This window comes from Tasmannia lanceolata, unplaced genomic scaffold (assembly GCF_043159265.1).
Source record: "Tasmannia lanceolata isolate RefF3 unplaced genomic scaffold, GAP_Taslan_0.1 ptg000005l, whole genome shotgun sequence".
Lineage (NCBI taxonomy): Eukaryota > Viridiplantae > Streptophyta > Magnoliopsida > Canellales > Winteraceae > Tasmannia > Tasmannia lanceolata.
Genome location: NW_027518682.1, coordinates 7,700,013 through 7,719,913, shown reverse-complemented (window position 1 = coordinate 7,719,913; position 19,901 = coordinate 7,700,013). Strand labels below are relative to the sequence as shown.

General features: G+C 38.6%; 2 protein-coding genes and 1 long non-coding RNA gene across 3 annotated transcripts; all 3 read right to left on the bottom strand.

The window, feature by feature from the left end:
• Positions 1 to 1,796: 1,796 nt before the first annotated feature.
• LOC143876332 (uncharacterized) lies at positions 1,797 to 4,043 on the bottom strand. The gene has a single exon (XM_077378054.1). The coding sequence runs from the start codon at positions 4,041 to 4,043 to the stop codon at positions 1,797 to 1,799; it is 2,247 nt and encodes a 748-aa protein (XP_077234169.1).
• A 1,363-nt stretch (positions 4,044 to 5,406) lies between these two features.
• Positions 5,407 to 11,276, bottom strand: G3PP1 (putative glycerol-3-phosphate transporter 1). Its single transcript, XM_077379330.1, has 4 exons — positions 11,126 to 11,276; positions 10,162 to 10,289; positions 8,938 to 10,022; positions 5,407 to 6,204 (listed from the first exon to the last, which is right to left on the bottom strand). Exons 3-4 carry the CDS (start codon positions 9,929 to 9,931, stop codon positions 5,639 to 5,641), a joined length of 1,560 nt encoding a protein of 519 aa, XP_077235445.1. The 5' UTR covers positions 9,932 to 10,022; positions 10,162 to 10,289; positions 11,126 to 11,276; the 3' UTR covers positions 5,407 to 5,638.
• Positions 11,277 to 16,821: 5,545 nt separating this feature from the next.
• On the bottom strand, positions 16,822 to 18,636 carry LOC143876547 (uncharacterized). Its single transcript, XR_013250416.1, has 3 exons — positions 18,473 to 18,636; positions 17,606 to 17,687; positions 16,822 to 17,110 (listed from the first exon to the last, which is right to left on the bottom strand). It is a non-coding gene; the product is annotated as an uncharacterized LOC143876547 (long non-coding RNA).
• Positions 18,637 to 19,901: the final 1,265 nt, after the last annotated feature.

Below are 19,901 nucleotides of genomic sequence, written 5' to 3'. Positions count from 1 at the left end.
CAGCCATACAGGAACTGCATAGCTAATTTAAAGTGTCGTTAGTAAATTTCACTAGGTTTAGTTTTTTTTTGTTAATAATTATAGCAACATCAACAAACAGCAGCTACAACAGATTGAAGATAATGTGCCAAGCACACTATATATAACTAAAGATCAGATTGGGTCTTCTAATAGGAAGAAAGAAGATGGATAATTTAAAGGAAAGGTAGTTAATGCTTAGGAATCCCTGGAAATGGTGTTTTGCCCACAGGTTTTTTGGAAGCGGATCCATCCTATGCCTCATCACTCCCTGGCGCGCGTTGAGCTTTATTCTTCCTTTTCGTCTTTAAACCCACCTCCCTATAAGTTTAATAATCAGTTGCAAAAGTCTCTGTTCATAGTCCGTCGGTTCCCGGAACCACCATCAGTTCAGACCTATTGTCCTTCAATTCATTATCCAATTAGTTGACATCAAGAGGGCATTTTGAGAAAGATAAAAAGCGATTTTCCCTTGTTTGTGATGAGGAGATGTCGCCATGGCCGAGCCAAAACAAGGGGAGGAAATTGGCATGAAACTACCAGAATTTTGAAAATGACCAAGATGGTTTCTCTTCAAAAAAGGAATAAGAATTGATGGTCAGCGAATTAAAGGAGCAAGAAAAGCATATGAAATTGTAGCAATGTCCTAACAAAGGCCAAAAAAAAGTGTGAAAAGCTACAAGGGCAATATGAAAGATGTCACACGCTATACTGAGAGAGACGGGAAGATGGTTAGGTACTTCACAAGGTGAAGGGTCCCACCTTATTTTCCCATGCAAATTTGGAGCATTGAGATTTCTTGGAATCATAAGTTTCAAAGAGGCAACCTCAACTTCTCGAGAGAATGAATACTAAGATGGCCTATTTTGGTCATCTGTTTTCTGTAACTTTATTTTCACATTGACTTTTTTGAAGATGGATTGATGTGTGTTTCATTGTTCTATGTTTCCTGATAGGTATATTTTCAGAAAAACATTATAGTTTTGCAGATTTCAGATGAAAATCAATAGTTCCTGTTGTGAAAATGGCCAAATTCTGTTATGGTTATTAATTATTGAACATGTTAGCTCTGCTAGTTCCAGTTTGTACATGGACAAATTCTATTGTGGTTCTTAATTATTAAACATCTTCTACATAGGTTAGGTTATTCGACAAGTTTTTCTTATTTTGGGATCTGTTTAGGAAGACCAAAACCTGATACATGTTTCTGTTATTTTACGACCTGACTTTTTTTTAGGGTCAGCGGGGCATGGGTAACAACTGTACAACTATCACAGCATTAACTATAGGATGCAATTTCATAGTTATGCTCCGTGAACAAGATGCACATTTTTTTTTGCACAACTTTTTCATAAGAAGTTAATTTGAATTGAAACATAACTGGTTATCTTTTAAATGTTGACCTAGATATGATGGTCATATTATGTTCTCATCTCTTAGAACCTTTTCGACAAATTAATCCCCACCATATGTTATAATGTGCAATGGCTGGCACAGATACTGAATTGTTTCATCCAGTTCTGTACTTTCCAGACAAGGAAACAAATTTTCCATTGCAAAATTTAGGTTTCTTTCACTTCTTGATAGAATGGAAGTTGCACTTCCTCAAAACTTTGGTCTCATTATATAATCTAATTTACAAATATGTGCCGCTACATTTATCAAATAGGATGAAAGATAGGATGTATTACTTACATATTGACCAGCTACATCAAGCCACATCAAGGTACTGATGACATAGGCTGCATCACGGAATAATATTATGTTTTCTTTCCCTTCTAAGTTTGGGTTTCAATAGACAAACACAATGAACTTGAAGTGAAACTAGACATATATATGTTGGTGGAAGCAGAAGAGGAGCATGAAGGGGCATTCGTTGCCTGCATGATTGAATGCCATTTGTCAAAATCTGCCATACAGTCAGGGTCGACATCAGAGAACATTTTTTGTTCAAGATCTGACAAAAGTTTCTTGCATTCGCCCAGAAGATATGTTGCCTCCCTTACGCTTGCTTCCCTGACTTCAATGGCATTGCAAGTACATTCCATGGATATCACTCGTGGTAAGTTCGTAAGACAAGCACCTAATAAATCAGCAATTGTTATTCTCAACCACTGGAACAATTTGTCACTTGTCCCAAGCTTGTCGTCGTAGTCCTGGAGAATAGTTCGAGCAAGCCTGTACATCGAATTTCCTGCTAATACCTCAACAGGCCATTCAAGAGTCTTTTTACCTCGTCCATCTCTATTTGTAAACTCCAAAACACGGTTCTTTCCAACATCTGCAAGTTTTTCAATTATCCTCTTAGGATTTTTCTGTTCATGGGCCAATTTGTGAAGATCCTCATTGAGCCAACGATCGTGAAGATCAATCCCTAGCCAGACAGTATCTGCGGCATTCCTCATGTTTATCAACCCTTTAACATCCAGATTTTTCTCTATGAGTCTGACATACCTGAGACCTTCACTCACGGCTCGCATTAATGGTTTGATTATAGTTGGGTCTATGTAGGGAAGTGCAACAGCAATGCTTGTGAGGGTTACTACAGCCAGAGCCCAACAATTGTGAGGTTCTTCAGAACCTATTGGTGGAATGTGGTTGCTATCAAAGTCTCCTACTCCCTTGAAATCCTGCGATGACGACTTCAAAAGATCTATCAAGTAAGTTGGTTGATTCTTTGTGCCCTTGTGAATCCATTGCTCGGTGGCCTTACAACTATGTGTCATGATCAAGTGGACCAAATCATCCTCTCCCTCAAGATGTAATACAAATTTCTCCAGGTTTGGATTGTAATCAGCCTCTGACTCATGTCTAGAGTCTTTTGAAATACTTCCGATGGATTCTGACTTCCTTCGTAATCTCTTGCAGTGGAAGAACCGCAAGAACACATTGAAACAACTCACAGGCAGTACAGAAACCAGTTGAATGCCTTTGCTCATGGACACTACTGCCTTTTGCATTCCTATCCAAACATCCAGAATTTGATTTTTTAAGCTATGTGCAATCCTCCTACACCGTCTCCTACTAATGTGATAAGGTAAAGGATTCTCTTTCCATTCCTTCAATCTTTGAACCCAGTAGCTCTCTATCCGAAACTCATCTGCACTGCAACGGATTCCCTTATCAGGGTGCCTAAAGCTAATGACATTGAACCATCTATAAGCAGGAGCAATAGTACCCACTCCAATTGCAATAACTTGAGCAATGAGAATCAAAATAATAGACCAGCTATAATCAGATTCGCCACTACAAAACCTCAAAGACCCTCTGATATAGGATCTGAGCATAGCTTCCATTAAAATCAGAGCACTGAGGAGACAGAAAGCTCCCGAAGCAGTGCACGGCGCCGAGCGACCCATAACATACTGAGGACTACAAGTGTGAGCCATCATCCAGAATTTGTTCACATCCTCATTTAGTTTCTCAAGCTTATATGGCTCCTCTACAGAAGCATGGTCTTGATAGATCTGCTCGTACTTTTGTTCTAACAACTCTTTAGTGGTTGGAACGGCTAAAGAAGAGGAACCGATAAGCACGAGCAAAACTAGCATGAAAAACATGATCGCGGCATGTTCGGGCAAGAAATCATAGATCACACCAGTACCGATCTGAATTCCGACGTTAACAATAACAGTGATCACGAGAATACCCAAAGCTACAACATTGGAGAGCATTTCGGAGTCTCCCATTGCAGCTAAAGAGGGCATGAAATTGCCCATAACTATGCAAATCAAGACAGTACCACTGAGCTTAGTGAGCTGATCTTGACGGCGAGGCATGGAGGTATTCAGATCAACGGGTAGTTTTGTGGCTATAGCTAGTAGTGTCAAGGAGGTTGCATTGAGGGAGAAGAATTTGCAAGGGAACCATAGCTTTCTACGGCGAAAGCCAAAGAAGGTATCGAGTGCCATGGCAAGGGCACATAGCAAAGAAGCTCCTGCTATGTAGAGGCCGATCCATGGGAGAGGGTTGCTGTATTTTGAGTCATCTAGGGTTCCATTGACGGTGCAGGGGTGGGAGCCCATCTCCTCGTACAGTTTTTTGTGGGTATGTTCTCAGTCTCTGTTTTCTCGTCTTTTCTAATTGGATTCGTTAGCCATGTATTTTAATTAATGCACTACCTTTTGTCGTCGACTGAAGTGGACTTTTCTTTCTCTACTAAAGCAATTCTTAAGCCACACGTGTCGTGAATCCGGCCCTTTTCTTGTCTGGTAACTAAAAAAAAAATCTGCTACGTTTCAGGGAAGTTGTTGCGGAGCATATTTGTGATATTGGCGCCCTCTTGTTTTGATGTCTGCACTACCCTCTTTATATCCCTACTAGTTATGCCCAAATCCTACGAACATAGCTTAGTAGGAAAAAATTTGTTATACAATTCGGGAATATTTGGATGTAGGGAAAAGGAAATTAAGGGAAATTAAGGGAAATCATATATTTCCTCCTTTTCTTCCCCGGGCCACCCCTGGAAAGTATTTTATGATTTTTTTTTTTTTTTTTATTTTACATAGGGTGTCCCTACCCCTTTGGAAGTAGGACTATTCCCTACGGATGCGAGCAATCGCCCATAAGGGTAATCCCGGGTGGGATTCATTCGATCACAAGTCTCCGGGGAGCAAGCCCGTTACTTATGCCGAAGAGCCAACACCCGTATCTTTCTAATGTTTGGTTCACATCTATCAATTTTCTTGATTTTTAAAATCTGTGGTCTGTGCGACAACCCATGGCTTGTAATCAAATCAATCGCCACGAGAATCCTTTTTACTGGAATCGAACGAAGACTGGAATAAAAAAATGAAGAAAAAGGTAAGGGCAGTGATAAATCGCCCCCCATATAGGGCAGTGCTGAGAGAGAGAGAGTGATGGGGTCGATCTGTCACTGCCCAAAGGTCGAAAGGAGGGAAGAGTACTCAGGATCCGTTTCTTTTGATGCAAAATGGGGGTAAAACAAATTTGTGCCCATTTTCACTTTAAAATAGGCGTAAAATTTGTTCGTCGAAAGAAACAGAGCCTTAATAAAATCAGGATAGTAAGGAATAGTTGCTTATCTCAAGTTTTTTTTTTTTTCAGTGTAATCACTAATTATAAAAGACATGTCAAGGTTGTTTGTTAGCTCGCTTATCTCACCAACTATATGGCATGTGTGTGTGGCATCAGGACTGTTAAATCTGGTGAGCACCACCAAACTGCAATACAAAATGGTCAAAATATTTTGTGATTAACCCCTTAGAACCAACCCCGCCAAGAAAAAGGAAAAAAAAAAAGCTACTTGACTTTGTATCTCAAGATAGAAATGGGGATTGTTATGCTAGAATGTAAATCTATTCTATACTTAATAAACTGGTGAGGGTCTTGCCAAACCCCAGCTTACCCATCGAAAAAAGGGAATGCTTTGAGTGCCAATCTTAATCTGATTTTTTTTCCAGTTGATACACTCGAAAAACCTGTACATACACAAACACATGGCCCAACTTCCATTCCTCACCAAATTGAAGGACAACTGCGAGGCACCCTCATCTCCTATCATGGAGGCCTCCTCCATTCATTCCACCCTTCACTCTCAGAGCCATTCAAATAATCATTACATCGAAACAAAATTCATTTCCATACCCTTCAACATCTCTTACACTTCCACTCTCAGTGGAGGCAAAGCCAAAGGATCACTCGCTTGAGCCCTTGACATCTCAATCTTGGCAGCAACCTCAGCCACAACTAGTCGTGTTAGAAGTAGCCCGGCCACCAACGCCGCTACCATAAGCATTGTAAACACACCATTCCAGCTTGTTTCAGAGATATAGCCCGTAAGCACTGGACCCAGTGCCGCACCAGCAGACCCTGTTCCATCTATGATCGCGGTGACTGTGGCCAAGGCCCGTGAATTCCCATTCAGAGAGCTGTGTGTGCCTAAGTCGGCTGACACCGCAGTTGTTATAAGTGCGTATGGTCCATTGACAAACATACCGGCAACTAACATGAGAGCGATGTTCACGTACAAGTGAACATCTCCATATATCCTGTAAAAGAAGAGAGCTGGGATAGCACAGTACATGAAGCTCGCCGCTGTTATTGCTCTGGCATCGAGTTGGTCAGAAATGTGGCCGGCAAGGATCCCGCCAACCACCCCCCCAACATCAAACAGGGTGGATAGGTTGCCAGCCATTTCATCGGATAAATACTTACCATCAATAGCTGCAAGATAACATTATGAGATTATTAAAAGGTAAAGCACATGTTATATCCTTTTTCAGGACTGTAAAAAACATACTGTACAAGTATAAATGATTAAATAGCACCATCTCTACCAGCTATTGAGAAGAACAGAATACAAATGCTATAATCTTTCTTTTTTCTTTCTATGGACCACCTATTTCATTAATGAAATTATTTATCACTCAAAAAAATGCTATAATCTTTCTTTCTTTTTTCTCCCCATGATAGGTAACTGATTGTTATTAGAGCTGATAACATCTTCATAATGGATAGCTATAACAATGTGTTGGTGTGTTTTGTATACAAGCCCAATATTACAATACTAACTCCATTATCCTCAAATGGACAATGGGAATCTGTTTATACTTTATACTAATCCAAAATCAGTGCTCTTCTTTTGATTCCACCCTCTAGTTTCTTCTTTGCCTTCTTTTTTTATCAGTTATGGTAGAGCAATGCATGTATTGAGTATAATCTGTTAAAGAATCTACAGAAAAAACTTTGACTTTCTGTGCATTTTAATGAAGGTTCTACGGACTCTACATATTTCTTTAACATTTATTGGTTGAAAGGACAGTGAAACTTCTGCAAGCTAAGTATATAGCTAGATGGGTGCTATTGTCACTCTGTTGGTTTACCATTCCTTACTCCTGAAGGGTTTTCAATATTTCAGCAATGAAACAAAGAAAATTTAGTGCCTTATAAAGGAAGCTGGAAGACACCCATATATACTGTCCAAATAAGAATAACTTTGAGTTTTCCTTGAAAAATCACTGGTATTCTGCTCTAATCTTCAAATGTGTTACAACCTCTCCAGAAAAAAAATATATGGGTGACTCTTTCAAAACAAGTGACACAGCTCCATTTATTGCATGTACAAAGTTACAAACACAAACTGTAGAGATTAAAGCAGCACAATGTGCAATGGAGCTTTCAAATAAAGTATCAAAGAATAATACAAAAATTTGGAGAAGAGACGCAAAAAAAGGAAACCTTAAGAATTGGAGAGGAAGAAGAGTTTTTCCCTTAAAAAAACAAATACATCTTTGCTTATACAAAAGTGTGTGCTTTCCTCTATATATAGAAAACAGTGACGACTCCTCGAAGAAAAATAGGAAATAACTGTTAAAGATTTTTCAAAATCAAGTGTTTTTGGTCAAAACAATTTTTGGAAAATATTTTCTTTAAGTGTGTTTTGGAAAAGGAAAAACTTTTCTTTGAAAATAGTTACTTTTTGCAAGAGAAAGAGAAGAGTGTAGAGGGAAAAGATAGTCCCGTACCGACTCGTAAGAAAGAAAGAGTTGAGCTTATAAAGCTTCACTCTTTCTTCTTATTTGTTTATGTGCACATGGGGTCTTAGCCGTGGGTCGAACCGCGGGACGGTGCAACGCACCGTCTGCGCACGCGCACGCGCGGCGTGGGCAATGGGCTATAGGGCGCTTTATTGGCGCTTTTTTAGGCGCACTTCGCACGCCGCATCGTAGCGATTGGAGCCTTTAATTTTTCCAGATTTGATCTGGACCGTTGGATCTAGATGATTGTGGATCGGTCTAGTGGGTGGGCTGAATAGTTCATAGGCCCATCAAGCCCAAGCCCAGTGTCGAATAGTTCGATTGGGTTGGGCTTTGATTCGAGCACAACGGTCGGCCCAGCGGGCCCAGTGCTCCAACGGTCAGTGGGTGCGATCCATTGGGTTGTGTCCCTTCCCCAACGGTCAAGGATCTAAGGGGTGCGATCTGTACCATAGATGGATCATCTAACGGTTAGATGGGAGGACGGGAATTTAAATATCCCAACAGTCTCTCTAGGATTGATCTGGTTCGTTGAATCGCGTATGGGCGCGATCTAACGGCCAGAATTCAAACCGATCTGGAAAGACTCTATACAGGGGTGCTTTTCACACTGAAAAGTCACCAGAGGCTCTATAAAAGTTGCAGAACCCAGCCATTTCAAGGGAGAATCGAATTTACCCATTTCTGGAAAAATTCTTAAGACTTCCAGTGCATTATACTCTCTTTCTTGCTCCCACCAAAATTCGTTTTACTAAACTATTTTCTTATTGTTTATCTAATTACTGTTATACTGCAGTAACAGAAATTAGACTGATTCTCTCAGGCTTGTAAGATTCTAAGGGCATTTCGGATTTGACTCCGCTTGTGCATAGCGTCGTCAAATTAGTAGGACATTCCTACTGGCTTCATTGTATCTTGGAGGCAGTTCACGGATCCCCTTTGCACACTTCTAGTGGGGGCGAAATCTGTCTTAAGGAAAGCGATTTCGCGCCTTGAAGCAAACTGGTTACTATTTTTTCTTTCCAACAGATACAAATTATTTCTCCAACAATAACAAAACCTACTTCATCTAAACCACAAACTAATATAATCCTAGAGTCCTAGTCAAATATGGACATTCCAATAATGCTAATCTAATATGGACACTCCACTAATCCTAATCCTCTAGTGTTGTACAAGAGTTCGCGATGATAACACATACTACACGAGATTACTTAGGCTTGTCAAGATTTCAACCATCAATGCTTGTTGGATCAATGGTATTGTAATTTTTCAGGTGTTGTGCTGCTTACAGCCCATGAGAGTCTTATGGTTCATATTATTCTACACATGATAAGTTGGCATATCCATGACATTAGTTAGAAGAACCTTGATTTCAGTTAATTTGTAAAATATATGCCAAAAAATGAGAAATTTGTACCTGTGTGGCTAATGTAGAAAGGTAGCCAGTAAAGGAATGTATAAGCGACCAATTTGGAAAAGAATAGACACAGGGCAAATGGTGCAACCCCAGGGATCTTCCATGCCTCTATGAATCCTATTGCTTTCTCTCTAACCTCCACTCTTTCCAAAAGAGGCTCTGAAATTCCAGTCTTCTTCGGGGATTTCAACAATTCCTCCTCTTCTCTGTTCAGTCCGACAGTCTCAGGACTAACAGGTAGGAATAAAAAGACTGCCAATCCAACTATGGCAATAATGAGACCGGGAACAGCAAAAGACCAACCCCACCCATACTTGAGTAAAGCCGAAGCAATCAACGAACCAGCGATATTACCAACAGAAGTATGTGCATTCCAAATTCCCATAATCAGCCCCCTCTTTCTCTTCCCAAACCAGTTCCCCACCACTGCAACTACCGATGGCCATCCGGTCGACTGAAAAAGACCGGCAATCATCTGAATTATCAAAAAGTAATAGAAGCTATGAATGTTTAACCAGTAACCAGCACCGAAGAGCGACGTGAACAGACCTGTCCCCACCATTCCTACAGTCAAAAGTATTCTTAGATTCACTCTGTCACCTAAATGTCCAGCAAAGTACATTCCAGCCGAGTATACGGATAGGAAAGCCAGATCAATATCTCCTAGCAGGGCAGTGCCATCTGAACCATTGAATGGAGCCCAACCACTCTTTAAGACCTGTTTTTCCTGTTTCTTATGAATTGATCTAAGAAAGTGGGAATTTGGCCATGGCGAAAAGCCCAATTCTGATGACTCAGGATCAAGGGTGCTTTTGACAATGCTTGTGGTTTTTCTGGTGGCATGGTAGCTTGCATAGGCAAAAAATGTTACAATTAGGACAATTGCTTGATATGTTCTAAAGCTGAGAGTGGACTTCTTGCTGTATTCTAAGTAACGAATACCAAAGGGCTTGCAACTACTAATTTCATTTTGTGGGTGTTCCACTGAATCCATGAATGAAAACTCTGCTCCAAATTGGGAGGTGATCACTATTTACAGGGGGGGAGAGGATTTGTTTATGCCTTTAAAGAAGCAAGGGTGGCATCTGAAAACCAACAAGCAAAACATGAATTTAGTATAACAGAATATCTTTGCCTTAGTAAAATCTACTCAATTACAAAGAATGCTGCTAATGCCTGTAGTATAGGGGTGCGAAGGATATAAAGAATCTACGAGTAAAATACCTGGGGTTCCTCGAATCAATGGCCGGAGGAAGCTGTCATAAATCTCGAAGGTAGCTTATGTAATAAACAGCATCTGAGCCTTATAAACTGTTGATATCTATGCAACTTGTATGGGAAATGGTTCCTGTCTGCACAATTAGTTTGTCCATCGGATTAGCCATCAAATTTCAGTAGGTACGTTTAGTTGTATTTAGTGAAACTACAAGAATTCATATTTAGATTTCCTTTTTTAATCATTTCATGCTTTATGATTCTTTTGGTTTCTGTTCTTTCATCAGTTTTGAGAATTCAGATTTAGCCATAAAAAAATCCTAACTTTTAGTCAAACACCTACCAGTAAAACCCATTGGTCTTGAATAAACAGTTCTAGAAATTCCAAACAATAATCATCAAAACAATCAGAGGCAACAATTCAGAAAACACATGAAAAGGAAAATTTACAAGCAAGATAAAAGGAACCATCCACAAAACCCCAAAAAGAAATTTAGAATTCAAAAGTGAAAATTCTCTCTTCAGATTCAAAAGCACAGATTTGATTTATATTAACTGTGATTGTTCTACAAACACTGAAAAAATTATAATTCTATTTCTACACTGATTAATTAATCAAATTAGCTTCCAAATTGATTTCTGGTACAATACCCATTAACCCTCTGTTCTCAAAAGATCATAACAGAAGGCCATTGATGAAAGCTCAGAAAATTCATCTCATCACTTCACCCAAAAAAAAAAAAAAAAACAATTTATCATTATAACTCACAAAAAGATTAAACCCCAAAAAGGGTTCGCTCCCTATCGTTGCAAACATAGCTGTCTTTTCATCCATCAGCCACGAAAACCCATGGAAAGATTTACATAAAAACAAGAGTAGGAATAAAGAAAAAATACGCAATAAACAGCATAAATTCAGACTCCAATTGAAAAAAAACGAGACAACATCAAACCATCTCAAGTCTCAACATACCTGAGCTCTAAAATTCTTCAATTCTCTAATTCGGTTACTCCTGCTCAAACATGTAAGCCCACGCAAATGTAGATACTTTAAGACCAAATCTCGCAAATTTCGAAAAGCGAAATTACTAAAATAACCCTTCTTTTGACTTTCAGGTAGACAAACAACCTCACAGCCACAGCTCTACTACGCACGTAGTTTGGAATCCATCGAGCGAAGACATTGACAGGAATACCCTTTGTAGAATACGTGGCGTGCAATTTGTGTAAAGACACGTCCACAAAAAACCAAAAAGTAAAGTGGGCCCACTTACAAGATCTAACCGGTTCATTTGTTGATCCCTATCGTAGATAGTTGACGCAGGTCGCGTGGAGAGCGGCAACACAAGCAGCAATTAAAATAATCTCGTGGGGGTTTGAAAACGCATGCCAGGGTTTGAAGAAAAGCTCCAACATAACAGATGACATGAGCGAAGCTCCTTCACCCACGTGAATGAGCCAATGCTCTTCACAAAAGATGTCCCAAAAATAAACTTATTTCAAATATTCTTCTTTCCTCATGCCATTACATTATATAAAAAGTCAAAATTTAAGAATAGCAACCATAAATTCTTGCCTACCTATTATTCTCAATCTTTTAACTAATGCAAAATAAATTAAAAGCAAGAAAAATGACCACAATAATCCTAAAATAGTAATCCCTGTAATAAACACTTACCATATCTCAAAACTGCATATAACTTAGCCAAATCAAGGCTAAATCTCATAATCTTGGGCTCTTTGGATAGGTAATCGAAAAACCTTTCTAAAAACACCAAAATTAAGCTAAATAGATAAGTTTTGACACAAAAAAAATAAAAATACCACCAAAAAAATGACGAAAATAAGAAATAAAAACTAAAAGATTTGATCCACACATCACGTTCTGCATCAATAAATCACATAAAAAAATCTCCACTATAGGATGCCTATTGTATAGTTTCTTGTACCCTCATTTTTTTGAACATTTTAGGTGATCTATATTACAACAAATATATCTGAAGGTTAAGATCATCCCATAGAGAATATTTTTTGTGGCTCTTAGATAATCTAGATACTTTTTGTTACGTGTACAAGTGTCTTAGGATAAAGGTTTAAGTAAGGGCAATATGGGAATATTATGGAATCTTGGTCAAAGGAGGTTTTCTTAGTGGAGTATCCTTGTAATTTTCCACTAAAACACGGGCTTTTGCGTAGACTATTCTATTTTTATTTTCTCACTGTGAGAGCCGAGGCATATTTGCCGCCCAAAAAAATAATTTAAGAGTATATTCTCATGGCATAATTCCTTTCGTAAAACGAATATTCTTCTAAAGATACTTGGCCACGTGGCGCAATTAGGACCTTTGTAGTTGATGACGTGGGCAAACCGCGGAGGATAAATCGGGAAATAGAATTTTGAGGTCCCATCCACGTGCAAAGTATTATTTCTGCTTGTGAAGAGAACGGAAGTCTTGTTCGTTGCTTTTTCTATGAAGCTTCGTCGTCTGCTACTGTTTTACGGCATTTGTCTGACGTGTCGTGCGTTATGGATTTTCTTGAATAAATGGTTTTGTTTTCCGTGCAGTTAATTGCCCCTATCCCTCACCGACCACGTGGCATATAATCTGATGATCATAACTGCCATGATCTGGACTTCACACTTCTGTGTGCTTCAGAAATGGCTCGATCCAATCAAATGTGGACCCCCCCAATAGCTTAGAATCTGATACTCGGGATAATAATAAGACATGTGATTACTGTGGGACCCACCACATGTGTCCTAGCTGCGGCTCCAACTTGTGCCACGTGTAAGTTGTGGGTCGCAGGACCATCATTTTTGTTACGAACCATTTGATAAGGGGACCGACAGACTTGAAAACTTTTGCAACCGTGTGATTAAGATCGGGATGGTGATGAGCAAAGCCATGGAATTACATACGTAAGAATTTGATGTCACACTCTGCCCATAAATGTGAGGATAGGGTAATAGAGAAGCCAAAATTGGAATAACTTATGTTGCAAACATAAGCTTACCCACCCAAAATAAGAATGGAATAACTTGCGTTACAAACTTATTAAAACTACATGTATGGTTTAAAATTTTGGCCAAAATGTGTTGGTTGAAGTTGAAGTTGAAACGAATTTCATATTGAATCGGAAATTTATTCCATTTTGCAAAAAATTCCAAAATTTTTCTTTTTTCACGGGTACAATCTATTTACAAGATTTTTCGGTGAAATTTTAGAGTAACCAAAATATTTTCACCGAATTTCACTAGATTTTAGTTGAAATTTCCACCGAAACAGAAATATTTCGATTTCCATCACCTCGAAATCGAAATTTGGAACCTTTACTACATGTTGCTTTTGAAAAATGATGCTTTAGTGGTGCCCATTCTGATTATAAATGTCGAAGAGTGGGTCCCACATTTGACTCATCTGATTTTCGATCCACTTAATCGGATCATCAATATTGACTTTCCCACGCCATCCACCTATCTTACATAGGTTTGAGTCATCACTGCCTGCCACTTCCACTAGGTGGAGGATGATGATTTTGCTTTGAGACCTCATTGGATGCTTACTAAAACTAGTTCTTATTTGCAAATATGATATTTTGAACTTAAACGTCATGGGGACGGTTGGATCGCCGGGATAGCTATCTCTGGAGCTAACCGCGGATCCTTTTCCGCCAAAGGCTAAACCACTAGCATAGTGTAGACTTATTGATGGGATGCAATTTGGTATGGGGCCGAAACCATGTTAGTCGGCTCACGATGGTATACAAGATCAATGGCCTTGATTATGCATACATGTTCCCTCTACAAGATCAATGGTCTTGATTGCACATACACGTTCCCTTGTGGGACAAAACATTGATTGTTAAGATTGATCCCAAGAGTGAATGTTCATCTATTCAAACTCTAGAAGGAGATATTATATGGTGTCCACACCTAAAATATTTCTTAAATAGGCTGTGCCCTAGAAATCATCTCCATAGGCTAATCTTAACCATTCGATCTGTAGAGGTTTCTGTAATGCATCATCCTTTAACAGATCTGAGAGTTATGATCATTCTATGGGGATGATTTTACGAACACCGCATGTAAGTTGAGGCCAAATAAATGAATGGTTTGGATCATCAGACTATATGGGCACCAATGTATTTAAAAAAAATACATAATACGTGAGAACACCGTTTAAAAGCTCCTATAAAAGATATATTACATAAATAAAGTTAATAATTGATGCAAGCACAAAACACCCCTCTTTCAAATATTATTTATCTTATTGCAACAACTTAATCAACTAATTGAAGGAGTTGATGGAGTAAAAAGAAGAGACTCGTGCCAAGTTGATGGAGTAAAAAGAGGCACGGGCAGACTGAAAAGAACTTGGGTAGCCGAAAAGAACATGCGTAGGAACAATGAGCAAAGACTTGAGGGCTAGGAATATAACATAGAACATGACCTTGGAGAGGATAGAATGGAAGAAAATGATTCATGTAGATGAACTCAACCAGTGTCAGGATTAGACTTAGTCGATTTGAGCTAGGTATATCCTTTCACCTTCTTCATGAAAATTTTCTAAAGGGTTCACTAACCGACCCTAACTAGTTTAGGACAAAGGCTTAGTTGAGTTGAGTTGAGTTGAGCATTGCATCAACTTAATCTTATACTCTTCCATAAATGTACACCTTAGTTTCGTGACTAATAAAATATGCCCCTGAGCTGTTGTAATAGTTTTCATAATACCAATAGCTATATAAAATCTGCACTAATCACATTGGTCTAGCTTCTACCCGATTTCATAATATAATATGTAGCTACTAAGAATAAAAGTGGATTGTTTTGTTATACCGATTATATCCATGACCTATCCTCGAAAAGGCCATTGTTTTATTTGAAAAAAAATTGGCTAGCAACGTTGTGCAGGACCCTCCTGCGCAAGCACTAAAATACACTAAATAGCAGGGGGTGTGGCAAAATCAATTCCATGGTCTGCTATTTCCACACCCCCTGTTTTCTCTCGATTTTAGTGCGTTGCGCATTGCAGAGCCGAGTATTGTTCGTTTTATTTGTCCATAAATTCGAAATATCTGCATACTCTCTGCATATTTGAGGCGATCTTGTTGGACAGATGACAAATTCTGGCCATTTCTTCAAATTACTCAACCCATTTTGGGCCTGCCTGATGCGCACTGCAAATGCCTTCATGGAGTTTGACAATAATAAGTTTAACTTCCTTATTACCAATGTATATAAGTACAAACACCACAACTCCTTCGATAATGTAAGCCCTCAATTAAGAAGAAATTCAAACGGATAAAATCCCCCCCTTAACAGTTTATGTGAGAATGGTTCACTGCTTCAGGATAAATTCACCCTCTTCAAGTTTTTCTTTGCCTCGAAAACTTAACTAAAACTTAACGAATAACATTAAAGGGGGGGATTTTATCCGGGGGGGGGGTATCATTTCCATATTTACTAATAAGTACCAATTTTGATGGTATACATGTCGCACTTGTGCATGAGATGCCTACCACGGGCCTGAATTACAGGCCCTCATTATTACATTAGGTTTGAAGTTAAATACGATTAATTACTTGCAATAACAATTATAATAATGTTTGAAATTTTATAGTTAATAGCTTTCAAACAAGCCTTACTGTTCCATGTGCAAATAAGATTAAATTAAAATAATTTTATTTGCAAATAAGAACTAATTTTAATTAGTCGCGTCAAGAGGCCCTAAATCCCTTTTTTTCCAGCAAGTGGAAAGGGTTCAAATCATCTAGTAGGTGCAATTTTTGTGTTACGACCAAGGTTTTAAATTTTGGTTCCGGATTGCGTTTCGGTCCTCTGAAATTTCTGAAATTTTGGCGAAATCGATCGAAATAAAGTAAAGCAATACTTTAGGGGGTACAAAATTTCGGTAATTTCGGCCAAAAATGTCGGTAATTTCAGCTGAAATTCCGGGATAATATTAAATAATCAATAAAAAAGTGATTTTTTGGAGATATTCCTTAAATTTTGGCCCCGAAATTTCAATCAAAATTTTGTAACGCTCCAACTTTACCCAATTTTGGTTTCGTTCTCCACCAAAACCCTAAATTTCTGAAATTTAAAACCTTGGTTACGACCCATTTATGATAGGGCCCATTTTTCTGCGATAAGAATGTTCAGTTAGCTATGGCTATATTATCTCAATCACTAAGTTTCAAAATGCAGATGCGGGTTAAAACAAGGCCAGAGTAAAACCTAGTTGATTTGGCAAAATTCGGTCAAGTACGTACCGGACGATTCGAGAATGATCAAGCCCTTTTCGATAAGCCCCTTTGATGTGTCTCTTTTTATTATTTGCTTTTATTTCTTTGTTGTTTTTCTAGTCTTTGGGCTATCTTTGTACTTTGACCATCTCGGTCGGTTTCTTTAATTAATATATTCCGCTACTTTTCAAAAGAAAAAAAATAACTCGAGAGAACCAAAGGAGCCTTGATTGGGCCTAATGCCGATCCAACAATAACACAGCCAAGGTAAAAGTGAATCAACTTGGGGGAGTCTACAATGAAGCGGGAGAGTTCTGAAACTACACTCAATCATGGCTCTTGCAAGGCCTATGATCTCACATAATTTTAACACTTTTGGATTATCCAACAACCAATTGTTTCAAGGTCTCATGGTTTTTCAACAGTGTGCAGCCATATTATGTGGAGGTGGAACATCGTTGCAATATAAAGTAAATGGAATATGAAATTGTTGATTACAACGGCTAGTTAATTTTGCCCATAATGTCGATAGAAGAGCTAAAATATATTAGCCTGAACTAGTGTCTGAAAAAAGGTAAGAAAAATGGGAACTTTCTCCTACTCTTCACATGATTCTGAAAATTTATAGGAGAGTGCATCTTTTTTAAATCCATCACCCCCCTCACTATCACTTCTCTGTTTCTTACATCCACCACATAATCCAGTAATCCTGTTATTCATCCAAGTGCATGGTTAGCAAAAAAGTAATAAACAATATTAAGATAGATATAATTTTATATATGCCTACTAGTATCGGAACAATAATTTTCTTATAATGGAGCGAACTCCTGAGAGTTTTATGGGGATTGTAATAAATAGGCTTGACAGCTGGTTAAACAATTGAAAACAAGGTGAGTTCGCTCCATTATCAAAACATGGTCATGCGTATATCAATAGCTTATGAGGAATGATATTTTCTCTCCTCCCTGCTTCTCTTTCCTTTACAATGAATGCAATTTCACCCATTTTGTTTGTCGTTTCTTGTAATGAAGTAGATATGAACAGAAGGAGGTGAAAATAGTGGAAAATGGAGTGTAACATTCACTTTCTTGTAATGAAGTAACGATAAACAAAAGGGGGTGAAATTAGTGGGAAATGGAGTGTAAATATCATTCACTTTCCCTATATGTACATACACACAGACAGGGAGAGCTATTTTCCTCACCGTTAGTCTTGGAAATGACGAGAGAAACTCTTTGGCGGCAATGAGAGCAACCCATGTTAGCCTTCAACACAATTACCTGGACCTGTATCAAGTAAATGGTTAACCAATGACAGCAGAAGTGTAAAACTGAAAACTTGTACTACGGGCATGTTTGGCAACACTGAAAACTTTTTCATGATAAATTTTTTCCAAGAAAAATAAATGTAGGTAACAACTGAGGAGATGGTCCGAAGTGCTTAATTTTGAGTAGAGTTTTTCTTTTCCTTGTTTTCCACTCACTCCTTGGCTCTTTGCCCCTCTTCCAATAATGGATAAGCTAATATTTCATTAAAAAAAAAAAAAATTCTTTGCTGCCAAACATGTTTCCGGGACAAGAGCTTTCCAAGGAACTAACAGAATAATTTAGATTTTGAAAAAAAGAAGAAAAGAAGGACGGCCATAGATAAGCCACGTGTAATTCATCGCGTGGGTCATACATGGTGCAGATCCTATGGCATCTTCATGGTGGGCCCACCAAATAAACGTCTGCGTCTCTCCACCCGTCTATTTGCAGGTCACGAGAACAGACGGCTAGATTCATACTAATCTATATGAATTTCTGCACCATGGGCCCATGGCCAATCAAATTCCAAAAGCCTCATAACCATAAAAGTGTACAGTGGAGATTGTTCTTCCCCTTGTTCCCTTTACTAGAATCTCCAAAAGAAAAGGAAAAAACGGGTGATGATAAATTCGCACCCCCTATAGGATAATTCGCACCACTGTTCAACGTTAAAAAACGTTTGTCCGCCGCAATTAACGTTATAAGGTGTGCGAATTATCCGACAGAGAATCTATCATTGCCCATCAAGAAAAAAAGAAACTTACGGTGGGCAGCGTTAAGTTCTCTGCGAGTCTGAGCGATTGGTGTGTTACTACCTCCATTAGAGCACCTTCAAATCCTTGCTGATGCTTTCTCTGTGCACCCCAAACCTCTTTATCTTCACAGAGATTTCTTTCTTCTCCTCGAAGAAGAAACGCTCTTTATTACGTATATAATATATTTTCAACCGTTGAAATATTTGATACGCACACCAGCCCCCAATCTCTTTCAAAGAAATATCGCGCAACTTCTTTTGACGAAATTACCCTTGTAAAAGGATATTGTCTTCCCAACTTGCCGACCTTTTCAGAAGGGTATTTCCGTCATTTAAGATTATAAAAAGGCAGGGCTCTATCGCCAACAAGATGTAATGTAATGAAATGAAAATGGAAGGCACCTTTTCGCACTAAAAACGTTACAGGCTTAGCTTTCTTATTTTTTTAATATGGTATGGTCGTGCTTAGCGGTTTTTTTTTGGCATGTTCGGGCCACCAAACCGACCTTGCACGCCTTAGTAGACTCCCTGGCCTTCACGTTCCAGCCCCATAAAATAATACAACAATGGAATAGTTAGTTTTCTTTCATGGAAGGGATTTATTTACTCAAGGTAGTGAGTTTGGTGGGGTTTGGACAATGTAAATTTTTCTCTAGTTTCGTTCTCTGACTAGAGAGGAACGATGCCAGTAGGAAATTCTGAAGTGGGGAATGCCTTTTGGTGATATGTTGTTAAGTATAAAAGATTAATTAACTCCATCTCCAACAGCTTAAGTTTTTTGAGTAATTGGTTGTCCCACGTGTACTGGCCAAGCCAAAAGAGGGGCCACATGTGCCACGTGTAGGCTAACCCTAAAAAGAGGAGCCACACGTGAGGAAGAGTGTTGAAGTATAAAAGATTAATTAACGCCATCTTCAACAGCTTAACCTTTTGGAGTAATTGGTTGTTTCACATACGTACACCATCCTATCCTCTGATCAAGGCCATGTTGTGCCACATCAAACGCAAATTGTTCGTTTAGGCCCAGTTTGTATTGCAAGATTTTTCCTGAAAAGTTGAAACAAGAAAAAGTTCTTCAGAATTTCTTGTTTTGCATTTGTTTGATTACACAATGAAAAGTAACTTGAACAACTGTAGTTCAAAATTTATTGTAGGGACCTCTAATATACAATGATATTCTTCCAAAAAAGTCATAACCATATCATGAGAATTTATATGATATGTGGTCGTATAAACCCGTATTTTTTAAAAAGTAACACGTCATAGGATGATCCAAACCATCCATTTATTGGGCAAGAACGTGCCGCAGCGTAAATAGGTTGTGTCCAAAAACTCATTTCCATAGGATGATTCCTTCGATCTATAGAGGGACTGCACATTAAGTAAACGGAGGAAGAGGATCATAAGACGGAAATGATTTTTGGGGCACTATGTATTTA